Source organism: Populus nigra, chromosome 1 (genome assembly GCF_951802175.1).
Source record: "Populus nigra chromosome 1, ddPopNigr1.1, whole genome shotgun sequence".
Taxonomy (NCBI): domain Eukaryota; kingdom Viridiplantae; phylum Streptophyta; class Magnoliopsida; order Malpighiales; family Salicaceae; genus Populus; species Populus nigra.
Genome location: NC_084852.1, coordinates 45929858 through 45942793, shown reverse-complemented (window position 1 = coordinate 45942793; position 12936 = coordinate 45929858). Strand labels below are relative to the sequence as shown.

At 29.2% G+C, this 12936-nt stretch overlaps 1 protein-coding gene and 1 long non-coding RNA gene across 2 annotated transcripts; both read left to right on the top strand.

Moving 5' to 3' along the window:
• The first annotated feature begins 408 nt into the window (after positions 1 to 408).
• On the top strand, positions 409 to 2822 carry LOC133703321 (uncharacterized). The gene is made up of 3 exons (XR_009843868.1): positions 409 to 925; positions 1318 to 1401; positions 1763 to 2822. It is a non-coding gene; the product is annotated as an uncharacterized LOC133703321 (long non-coding RNA).
• A 4501-nt stretch (positions 2823 to 7323) lies between these two features.
• LOC133696586 (F-box protein PP2-B10-like) lies at positions 7324 to 11982 on the top strand. The gene is made up of 3 exons (XM_062118838.1): positions 7324 to 7633; positions 10436 to 10557; positions 11388 to 11982. Exons 1-3 carry the CDS (start codon positions 7361 to 7363, stop codon positions 11794 to 11796), a joined length of 804 nt encoding a protein of 267 aa, XP_061974822.1. The 5' UTR covers positions 7324 to 7360; the 3' UTR covers positions 11797 to 11982.
• The last annotated feature ends 954 nt before the right edge of the window (positions 11983 to 12936 follow it).

The window sequence follows — 12936 nt, the reverse complement described above, 5'->3', positions numbered from 1 at the left end:
TTTATTTTAAAATAATATTTTTTTTAATATTAAAAAAATCTAAAAAAATAAAAAAATTAATTTAAACTAATAAAAATTAAATTTCAACATAAAAAAACTGATTAAAACTCAATATTAAACAGCCTTGAACACTAAAGAAAAAAACACTAAATTTATTAAAATTATATTTTTATATGGTGGTGTAGTATATAGTATTTTTTAAAATTATTTTTAATTTAAAAATATATTAAAATATATTTTAAAAATTTTAAAATTCTTAATTTTAATATGTTAAAAACATAAAAATAAATATTTTTTAATTAAATATATTTAAAAATATATATTTAAAAATAAAAGCTAATACAGTCCCGAACAGTTTCTTAATGTTCAGTGAACAAAATAACAATATAACACCATGCCACTATCATCTTCACCATCATCGGCACACGTCATGGCTGTTTATTCTATTATATAACCCTCACCCCCACTGCCATTACCACCATTAATCAATAAAAAAATACTTATGCATGTAGCAAAAACATTGTATACCTAGACACATACAGCGTGGACTAACACAGTGCCTTTGATTTTTCTTTTTCTGTTTTCTTATTTGCACCTCAAATCACATCAGAACAATGAAAGATACAAGGGTGGGAGCACCAGACCGATAGGAGAAAGGAGAGGGAAGGAGGCGCGCCGGAGGAGAAGGTGTAAGAGAGGGTGGTTGGATCGCGTTTAAGTGACGATTAGAGTGGTGATGCTGGCGGTGATTCTTTAAAAAAAAAGAAGATAGAACAGAGGATGGGAAAGCTGGACAGATAAAAGAAAACAAAGAGAGGGGACACATTGGGGAAGAAGGCGTTGCAGGGAAAGTGGGTTGGGTCTCGCGTCAGTGGCGACTGAGATGGTTGTGCTGGGGGTGATTCTTCTACGATGGAGCGGCGAGGTATATAATTTGAAATATTGGTCCTTTGACGGTCCCTCTTGGGATGTTATGCAAGGGTTTTTTTGGTTTAATTTATTTTTTTATGAGTTCTGATTATAGGGATTTATATACGTCTTTAATCCTTTCAGGGTTTTATGGGTTCTGATTATTGCATTCAAGCTGTGATTTCACTTTCATCTCCCACTTCTTTGATGTTTTTCTAAAGTTCCATCTTGGAATACCAGGCAATGATTTTTTTGTTAATTTATCTTTTATGGGTTCTGATTATTGGGCTATATATGCATCTTTAATCCTTTCTGGGTTTTGATTGCGTTCGGAATTCGGATTTGAGTTGCTTTTGGGTTGACTCGGCATTGCTTCCTTATGTTAAGCTGCTGTTTCTATGTTATTAGGTTAAAAGAAGGCAGACCAAGGACGATTTGGTGAATATTATGCACCAATTTACTGAGACCACTGTGTTGTTAAGGCTATATCAGGTTTGTCATTTAATTTGATACTCTAGTATTCTGATCATAATTGACATCAGAGATCAGGGCTATCTAGCAATTAGTAGCGAGATAGGTTTCATGTACGGTATTTTTCTAAGATGTATTAGAAAGTTGTTAATTACATGTGATATCGAAAAAGCAACACTTTTTTATATATTTTATTCTTCTAATTTGGAAGATCAGTCAATTGATTAACAACAAGACTTTGAATCGTAAGATTAGGGTTGTCTTTGTTTTTCTCTCTATTTGAAGCTTTCGGGAACAATTTTTTTTTTTTTTTTTGTTTAATCGATGGGTTATTTTTTGTCATGGATGGGGTCTTCTCTCTCGGCTTTTGTTTGGCATGAAGAATGGCTTGGGTGGCGTTACGCCTGAGGGGATGGCAATGACATAGAGGCTTGGCAACGAAAGCATGGTCTTTTTTTTTTATCTTTTTTATTTATTTATTAATGTTAGTGTTCGGTCAGTTTACGTTCATTTCGACTAATCTCACAGGCCCTGAAGTTAACGACCATGTAAGTTTTCAGTGGTCCTGAAGTTCGTGGGACTCGAACTGGTGATCTCTAAAGAGCAAATTCAGTGTCGGATCAATTAAGCTATACTTATCAGAATTGAAAGCATGGTTTTTTTGGATAGTGGTAGTTGTGGCTACCTTGAAGTCTTTTTGGATAACGGTGGTTGTGGTTGCCTTTTCAAGGATTTTGATTGATCGGCTCTGTTCTCTGAGTCATTGCTAGGGGTGATCATTTTTTATTTAGTTTGGTTTTTATCAAAAAAATAACCAAACAGGTTTTTTTAAAACCGAAACATGTTCAAACCGACCGGTTTTGGTTCGGTTTGGTTTTTTAGAACGAAAACCTGTTCTAACCGACAAAACCTGTTCTAACATATCAATTCCGGTTTGACTCGGTTTTTTTTATTTGACTCGGGTTTTTTTATTTGGCTTAGTTTTTTTCGGTTTAGCTCGGTTTTTTTCAATTTGGCCCGGGGTGTTTTCGGTTTGGGTTTAGTTTGGTTTTTTTGGTTTCATACTTGTAAAACCAAAACTGAATTGGTTGATTTTTTAAAAATTCTAATTAGTTTTTTTTCATGATTCGGTTTTTTCGGTTATTTTTTTCTGGTTTAATTGGTTTTTCAATTTGTTTTTGCTCACCCCTGATCATTGCAAATGTTTTTGCCATGCTTAATATATTAAACAAAGCTAGAATTCATACCCATTTATTATTGAAGATTTGGAACTTTGTTTTATTTAACTTCTTTAATAACTGCATTTGTCTATATATTATGCACTCCATAAAAAGATGCAGGTCTTTATAATTTTGTGCTGCATGCTTTTCGTACTACCTTCCTGATGGTAAGCGATTTATAGTGAGATCAATATAATTTTGTTTAGACTTGCCTTCGCATTCTATGCTGCTCTTAGTGTTGTTTTATAAATTTGATTACCTTATGTTCTTAGAGCACTTGTTAAAAGTTATTTAATAAGCTAAATCAATCTGTATTTTCCTTTTTAGTTCTAGAAGTTATTGTAAACATTAGAAAACATTACCGTACAAAATAACATTTACTTAATATCTATAATCTATATCGTTCATTTTCATTTAAATGTTTGATTTTTATTCTTTTTTATCATAATTCAACAATAAAATGAATTATAATAAATGTGTCTGGATAATGCTTAATAGATGCTTCGGGAACACTCATTAGCCTTTACCTTGTTGATTTTATAAATGTTTTTTTTTTTTTTGAGAAATGTTAATGAAATGAGTTTTAATTCCCACGAAATTGCATTTCATGGGACTTGATTTCCTTTCATAAACTCACCACCTTGAACTTCTTGCAAGCAAGGCCATCATAGGAATATTTAAACATTTTTTTTTATGAAACAGGTCTCAAGTCTAAATTAAGCCATTAATCTACTCACAAGAGGCAATGTAATTCCTACAATATCTGCAAAAGGAGAATATGAAATTAATGAACTCCAAAACATGTCTGAATCACATATTATGAGGGTAAATTTGAGAAAAAACCTGGGTCAGGAGGGTTAATTTGGATTGATCAAGTCACTTCTATTTTTTTATCTTTCATCAACTCAAACCGATCAAGTTTGAAAAAAAAAAACTATGACTTTAGATTGATGTTTGATTTTATAAAATAAAATTTTATTTTATTGTGTAAAAAGACTAAGATTTAGGTGATTAAATTTGATAATTAGTAATAATGCAGGGGGGATTTAGGTGATTAAATTTGACAAGTAATAAATTGGGAGAAATAACATGTTATCTATTCCATAAAAAATAAAAATAAAAATCAAGCTCCCGAGCACACAGGCCCTTATTAGATGAGGTAGATGCGCTAGCCTAGCTTGCAAGGTTTAGCAGTGCCTAGCTCTTTCTCTTTTTATATTTTTTAATTAATGATTTTTTTATATGTATTTTTTTAAAATAATTTTTAAATCTATATTTAAATTAATATTTTTTCTCTCTTTTATTTAGTTTATCTAACCTCTTTTAAATACCGGTTATTTTTTAATTATTTTATATGCATTTAATTTTCTAGAGATTTTTCTACTTCATTTATGATTTTTTTTTTATGTTTTATTTAAATGAGATTTATTTTAAAAAGCTAAAATTATTTAAATTACCCGTTGTTTTCTAAGATGTTTTTCGTTTGAAAATGCAACAAAATTATTTTAAAAAAAATTAATATCAAAACAATTTAAAAATATTCAAAAAATAATATAAAAAAATAAAGTTATTCAAAAATACAATGCGAACACAAAAACAAATAGTAACTCAGGCTGCCACTGCTCTTACGTAGTATTATTGGCATGCTGGGCATTATAGCATAAATAAAATTGCTCTGGATTACACTGAATTAGAATATATTGGATTGGACTCAACATGATAAGTATATATATTTTTATCGTTCTGGGAGCATTCGACAGGATAACAATACATAAAGTTTTCGTAAGAGATCATTTTGGTCTTTGAATTTTTTAACAATTTATTTTCAGCCCATATGTTTATTTTCATGACATTTTAGTTCTTTTTGAATTTTTCTGGTCCTCTAATTTTTTTAGCATATGTAATTTAGTCCCGAGTAAAAGAGTTTTTTTTCAATCAAGACCCTATATGTAAAATTTTATTTAAATAATTTACAAATAAACTTGTCAAACTTCATTAAATCAATTAATAAATAAATAATGAACAGTATAGAAAATTGAGAAATGATGATTCTAACCATGGTTTGGACAAATTTGTTCCACCAACCATGGTACGATAAAAATTTTGTCATTGGAATAGGTTTGGATACGAGAAATATACGATGAGAATTGATCCTTGGTGAGAAAGGGCACTAAGAATCCTTGCCGTATTTGTATCCTGATTTGAAACACTGTTCAAATTGTATTTAATTAAAATTAAAATTTATTTATTTTTAGATTATTAGATTATTTTAATGTGCTGATATTAAAAATATTTTTTAAAAAATAAAAAATATTATTTTAATATATTTTAAAATAAAAAATATTTTAAAAAACAACACACTTAATAGTTAATACACACATATAGACATTAAATATGACTTTTCATACTGTATTCAATGCGTGCATCAAACATTGAATAAAATATTTTAATGTGCTGATATTAAAAATATTTTTTAAAAAATAAAAAATATTATTTTAATATATTTTAAAATAAAAAATATTTTAAAAAACAACACACTTAATAGTTAATACACACATATAGACATTAAATATGACTTTTCATACTGTATTCAATGCGTGCATCAAACATTGAATAAAATATTTTAATGTGCTGATATTAAAAATATTTTTTAAAAAATAAAAAATATTATTTTAATATATTTTAAAATAAAAAATATTTTAAAAAACACACTGAATAGTTAATACACACATATAGACATTAAATATGACTTTTCATACTGTATTCAATGCGTGCATCAAACACACGTGACTTGTCATGTCCAATCAAATAATATCTTGTTTTACATATGAAACTCATCTTAAAAGTTAATATAGACATGGTTAAGAGCTTGATTTGTACTGTGATGGTAATTATTTTTTAAAGTATTTTTTATCTAAAAATATATTAAAATAATATTTTTTTAAAAAATTATTTTTAATATTAATACATCAAAATAATCTATCTAAAGTAAAAGAAATCATTTAAAAAAAATGCCTTTGCACCGGAAAACAAACTGTTCCTAAACGGAGTTAATTCATGCATCTGGAAGTTTGAGATGTCACGTAAATTTCAAAGTTATTTCTGAGCAGCATCTCACCTGCCGTGTTAAATAAGCAACACATGTTCTCCTCGCCTTGTGAAAGAGAGCTTCAGGAGTGGACTTGATTTTTCTTCATGGGATGGAACGTGTCAGCTGGAATTCACACATACACGTTGTATCCGCGTATCTTTTTGAATTATAATATAAAAACACTTGCATCTAGAAATTATAATTTAGAGAAAAGAATATATTTGCTCCTAAACTATCGTGTTTGTCTCAATCAAGTCCCCCGCCATCTATTTAAGTCTTGGCCAATTAACCCTAGCTAATGACCCATTAAATACATACATGATAGGCACATAGAGTCACTCCTCTAGCCAATTCTTAGCACAAATCTGTACAGGTTTCTTAGTCCTAAAAGCTCATTTATGGGACTTGAATTAGAGCATCCCTTTGCCATGAAAAAATCGAGGAAAAAGAGCAAAATTACGAGCTAAAATCTGATTGGAAGAGTGGCCTTGCATGTCTGTTTAACGGATCATTAATTATACATCACAGGGGGTTGATTGATAAAAATCTAAATAGAAGGAGAATTCAATTGGACAATTAACATGTGAAATGTGAAGGACCCAAGAGATTCCGACGCTGAAGTATACAAAAGCCATTAACTAATACTCAAAAACGCGCGTGTGGAAAGTATTGTAATTTTTTTTATATATTTTTTTTTATTTTTTTTATTTTTTGTTTTTTTTCATTACCCGCATGTTTTTCTTTTATTTTTTCTGTTTTTTCATTTTTTTTGTTTTCAAAATTTTTTTATTGATTTTATTTTTTTATTATTGAACTAGTTGAGAATTTAGCTTTATAATTTTTTTCTTTAAAACATTGTCGATTGCTTCAGTGTTTTCTCATATGATTTTTGTTTTGCTATAGTATTTTTCCACGTATTTTTTTTCTAAAATTATCTTTTTTGAATTTATTTTTTTAATATTGAGATGGTTAAGAATTTAGCTTTATATTTTTTTAAAAAAAAAATTGTGGATTGCTACAGTGTCCCCTACATGGTTTTTATATATTTTTTAATGATTTTATCCAAAATTGCTTGTCAATTTTATTATTTTTAATATTGAATTGGTTGAGAATTACAACCATAACTTTCCTCACAAAACATTGTGGATTACTATAGTATTTCCTTATATAGGTCTTTTTTTATGATTTTTGTTTTTTTATATGATTTTTTTAAAAATTGTTTTTATTGCTTTTATTTTCTTAATATTAAGCTGGTTGAGAATTTAGCTTTGTACTTTTAAAAAAAAATACCGTGGATTGCTATAGTTATTTCCCACATAATTTTTTTATTATGGTTTTTTCAAAATTATCTTTGTTAATTTTATTTTTTTAATATTGAACTGGTTGAAAATTATAAATGTATAGTGTTTCATAAAATACTATAAACTGCTACATAGTTTGTTTTTTATATATATTTTTAAAAATTATTTTTGTAGTTTTTTTCTTGAGAATATTATATGTTACAATAATATAATATTTTTATGAATTTTTCATAAATCCACAAAAACGCATAAATATATCACAAATATCACAAGCACGCGGTAACGTGCAGACATGGCATCCAGTAGTAATATATATGGTGTAAGAACATTTGGAAAAAACACAAAAGAAGTTATAAAAAGAAAAAGAGATGGATATGTCCACAGTTCTGCCAGAGGAGTGCCTAGCCCACATCATTTCCTTCACATCGCCACGGGATGCTTGCCGATCTGCTCTGGTCTCTCGTAACTTCCAGTCAGCCGCAGATTCTGATGCCGTTTGGAAAGGATTTCTGCCCTCCGATCATGTTGAAATCATATCCTCCTCGCCAGCCTCATCATCCTCACAGCTAACCGCTTTATCCAAGAAGGAACTTTACTTCCATCTTTGTAACAGCCCTATCCTCGTCAACAATGGTATCATGGTAAGGATGATTCTGCTTTATCTGTGTTATAGAACTGGTGTCGGAATTATGTGTGGGTCAGGTTAAATTTTTTTTTTATGACAGCGTCCCTGCAATTAAATCAAGATTAAAATTCATTACATTAGTGAGATCTCTCTCATCAAGATTCATCATGGTAATAGCAAAACACAGTAGCCTCAAAATTACACCGATCGACCTCGTTGTATGCATCAAAAGACACCAACAATCGAAGAGAGAGGGGAAAAAAAGCTAGAAAAGGAACCGACCTAAGAGAGAAAACGAAATAGGGTAAAGGAAAATGAGAAGAAAAAAAAACTGTGAGAGAAATCACTGTTGCTCTTTTTTTTTTTCCATCTTTATTTGAAAATAAAAACCCTTTGTTATTCACCCATAGAAGAAGGAACAGAGATACCCGTTTGTAACTAAAACCTTATTTGTTTATTGTTTAATATTAAATTATTTTTTTTAATTCAATTGCATTAATGTCATCCCAAACAGAGAAATTGAATTCAAAGTCAATAGATTTTTTATTTTTTTTATTTCAGAATATTTTTTTTATATTTTTAAATTGTTTTGATGTATTATGTTAAAAATATTTTTTTAATAATAATAATAATAATAAAATATTAATTTAATATATTTCTAAATAAAAAATATTTTAAAAAACAACCGTTACATTCTTAAATATATCCTTAAATATATCCGACTGTGTTTTTTAAAAGTAATGCTCTCAAAAATAAAACTTAGATGGGCTAGGTAGATTGATCTAAGATTCTGTTGATCAAAAACCTAGTTTGAGTTGGAATTTAAAAAGTAAAATGAACTAATTTTGTGTGATTTTTATAAAAAAAATCAGGGTAAAAATCTAATAAAAACTTGTTAATATATTTTTTTAAAAATAATATTATATTTTTATATTAACACGGATAAACTTATTTGATTCATAAATTGGTACTGAGTTAATCTCAAATTAAATTTAATAACTATGTTAATGTTGCATAAGTATAGCACAAAATGAAAATTACAAAATAATCACAGAACAGACGATATTGTCAGATGTGAACTTTTAAAAATCTTGAAATTCAATTATTTTTTTTCTCTGTGATTTGGCTATCCTAAAAAGATGAAATTTTATTATTTGTCGTATAAAATTTGCGAATTCATTTAGTTTTAATAATATGAACCCTTGGGAATATAATAATTTTGTTTTTAGATATTTTTTAAAAATATATTTATTGTGAAAAAACATTAAATTAATAATATTTTAGTGTTTTTTTATAATTTTAATATGTTGATATTTAAAAAATATTTTTTAATATATTTTTAAATAAAAAATATTTTTTAAAAATAATTAAACACTCAGTAACTGGTTTGGGATAAAATTGTATGTAATTAGTTTATTGCCTTCCATGTATTACTTTCCGAATTGATTGAATTTCTGTGTCTTTTTTCAACAATTCCTATATAAATTCATCTCAAATTAATCAATCTTTTCTTTTTATATTCAATTAAAAGTTAAACCATATATTAAGGCCTTCTCTCTACAACGCAAAAAACTAAAGCTCTAAAATAAACAATAGAATGAGCAGGAAAAACTACTGAAGAAAGCAAAAATCACATGAAAATGAATACACATAAAAGATGATACACACATGCAAAACCATAACAAGCATGTAATAATGAAATGAATAAAAATTATGGACTTAAATACATAGTTTTTAAACCCGGCCTGGTCCGAGGCCTAGGTTCCGGGTTTTGACCGGATCATTGGGTCGCCCGGGTCAATTATTATTTTTTTAAATCAAAACGACGTTATTTTAGTAAAAAAAAAACAAAAGTCAACGGATTACAACCGGATTTGATCGGGTTAACAGGGTTATCGGGTCAACCTGCCGTGTCAACCGAGTCTCTCTGGGTTTTTTCTTTTCCTGTTTTTTCTTAAACACGGCTCAGTTCCAACCCTGGATCGGTCGGGTTTCAAAACTATGCTTAAGTACAGAACATGCAATAATTGAATTATATACAATATATTTCAAAAATAAAGGAATCACTAAAGCTTAGAGTATCCTACTTCTTGATGAAATTTGAACTAATAAATAGGAAACAAAATAAGTTGTTATCAAGGATCATATCTTTTGTTTTCCAAGCTATATTGATTGTCACTTGATGTCAACGATTTCTTAATAAATAACCTTTTAAAATTTTAATAACACTATCTTGAAAAATTGCACTACAAATTAAGGCATATGGATTTAGAAAAAATTAAATTCAAATTTTACGATGCAAGCAGAGTTAGCTTAAGGTGAATAGAAATCTTGGACTAAATTATAAATGAGGTATTTTGTTGAGTTGGGGCAATCTTTATTTTAAAATAATTGTTTTGGACTAAATAACAAAGTTATAGAGCCTTTATCCTCTGCAATTTAACTTTTTAAATTGAATTAATTTTTCATTAATCTATAATTGATTTTAGACATGTTAAACTTCTATATTAAGGTATTTATGTTGAAGAAAGTTTTTCAACAAAATCTCAAAATCCCAAATTTGAATAAACCTGCATTTAATTTGACCTTCAACCATGTTCTAAACCAATTTTCAACATGTAAAATACATCCTAAAAAGTTTTTTCTTGATGTTTAGCATCCTAGCTCCGCCACCGTGTGTCCCCTGCATTCAATTAGTTGCACAAGTTTAGGAGGTTTAGCTAGTCATGTTTCAGTGGAGTATTGGTTTTTTCTTTTGCTCCTGTTCTACCATGATGATCTTAGACGTTCCTTTGTTTTTTTTTTTAACTTAAAACAGAGCTTTGCACTAGAGAAGCATGGTGGGAAAAAATGCTACATGATTGGAGCAAGAGGACTTTCAATTATCTGGGGAGATACACCTAGCTATTGGACATGGAAACCCTTACCAGATGAGTCTAGGTTTGTTCTCTCTCTCTCTCTCTTTCTCTCATTTTACTGATGTATTTACCAGATGATGTTTTGCACATAGCTAGTCAAGAACTAAATGAGGTTCTTAGATATATAGACAGACTTGTGAAGTTTATGATGGGAAAAGATTTTCTTCTTCGGTAGTATGGTTGCTGTTGTTGAACATAATGGAGGATCAATGTGATGCTGACTTCTCATAAGAAAATGTAGATTGCAAGCTATATATAGATCATCCTAGAGGGATGATCTATATGTTTTCCAAAGCAGTGCAGGCCATCCTAGAAGGATACAAGCGCTGGCTGCTCTTTACTAGCCACCGCCATTATTGTCACTGTCCTTGATCTGCTTTTCTTGATCCCTAACCCCTACGCTTATTTGCTAACTTTATTGTGTATCTGTGTGTTATAATTGCCTAATGCCTACTAGATTAACCAAACTTCAGCCTGAGCTCCTTGTTTTCTCCCTGAACTTAATATATAGGAAATTTCCTCCAATGAAATTGCTGGGCTATTATGTTGGCCGACTCCTGTAGTCGGTACATGTGATTATGTTGACAAAATATCTTTTTTGGCAGAGAAGGAAAGCATTTTTCTTCTCTTTCAGAACTTAAAAAGTTCATGAATGATAACAAAGAAAAGAAATCAAATGTTGCTGATAGTTTTCTGCATTAATTAATGTGCGCAAAGGAGGTCATCTTCGAATCCGAAATCCATGAGCCCATCAGTGTACATTGTATATCTTTTATTTCCTTATTGGTTTTCTGCATTGATTCCAATTTGTCATTTTCACAGCCATATTGCTCTGTGATAATGGATTTATAGGTTCTCTGAGGTGGCTGAGCTTAGGTACGTGTGGTGGCTTGATGTCAAGGGGAGGATAGATGCTAAAATCTTGTCTCCCAAAACAACCTATGCAGCTTACCTTGTGTTTAAGCTGACTGATTCCACAAATGGTTTTGATAAGAGACTTGTTGAACTGAGTGTCAACTTTGAAGAAAGTGTGGGCGAGGAAAAGCTCCATGTGTTCCTCGATGCCCCTCCAGACTATAATATGTCTCCACTGCCTCGGGAGAGAAGCGATGGGTGGATGGAGATTGAGATGGGTGAGTTTTTCTATGACAAAGAACATGATGGCAGCGTGGTGGCGTATCTAAGGGAGGTTGATAATTACACTACCAAGGAAGGTCTCATTATTGAAGGAATTGAGTTTAGGCCTAAAGAGGGTAGATGAATTCCCAGCCAAATGATCCATGTCATTTGTAGCCCACAACTCCTATCAGCTTTTGGCCTCCATGTCCCTGAAAGTAAATTATGTACTGCCTGTAGAACTCTATCCAGTCCTGCTTGAAATATATATATATATGTTTGTAGAGGTTGCTTACATGGTATAGTCAATATTTGTTCAGGTTTTGTTTTACGTGCTTTGATGGCTTCGGATTCCTGAAACTCAACTTTATTTTTGTTTAAAAAACGTTCACTTGTTCTATGTTTTATATTTACAAAAAACAAAAAAAATAAGTGATACAGATTATTTTTTTAGCATTTTCATTTGCTTATTTCATGTTAAATCAGTTACCAAGTTCAATCTTCATTATTGACAAAAAAAAAAAAAATTCTCCATCGAACAGTATTTTTTATGTTTACGTGTACAGTGCAATTCATTTGTACTGTTCGCGTGAATTTTTTTTTTTTTCAGTGTTTAGTTTTTTTATATATATTTTTTTAAAAAAAACTAGTTTTGCATTGTCACATAAATAATATTTTTTTACCGAAAAACTAGTATAGAGCGAATTAAATTCACTCACACTGTAATATCAAATCAATTTTATTCCTGATAATATTTTATCTAATTTTATTACATGCTTAAAAAATTATAGAAACTATAGTTCTTTTCGAATGAATTTTGTATATAATGGAATTGTAGATGGTTTAAATGATATAATAAAAAATATTTTATATAAAGTTTTATTTATTTCATGAAGTAATAGCAATAGTTAAATCTATAATATTTAAATTAAAAATCATCAATTTTAATATATATATTTTAAAATTATTTTATAACTTTAATTTCAAAAACATTATTAACCAAACACATTAAATTATTTTTTATTCAACCTTAATTTCAACTACAGTTTTAACCAAACACTTATTTTTTCAAACCAACTTCAATTAAAAGTATTTTTATAAAATATTTTTTTTCAAATCACAACCATAACAACTACCATAATACCAAACACACTTTTATAAAAGAATAAAAAATTAATTTTAAACAACATCGAAATTAAGAATAATAATAAAAAATAAAGTAGAGAGAGGCCAGAACCACAGTGGGTGGTCTTAGATGCCGTCCAAGTTCATGCTAAGGCCTGGT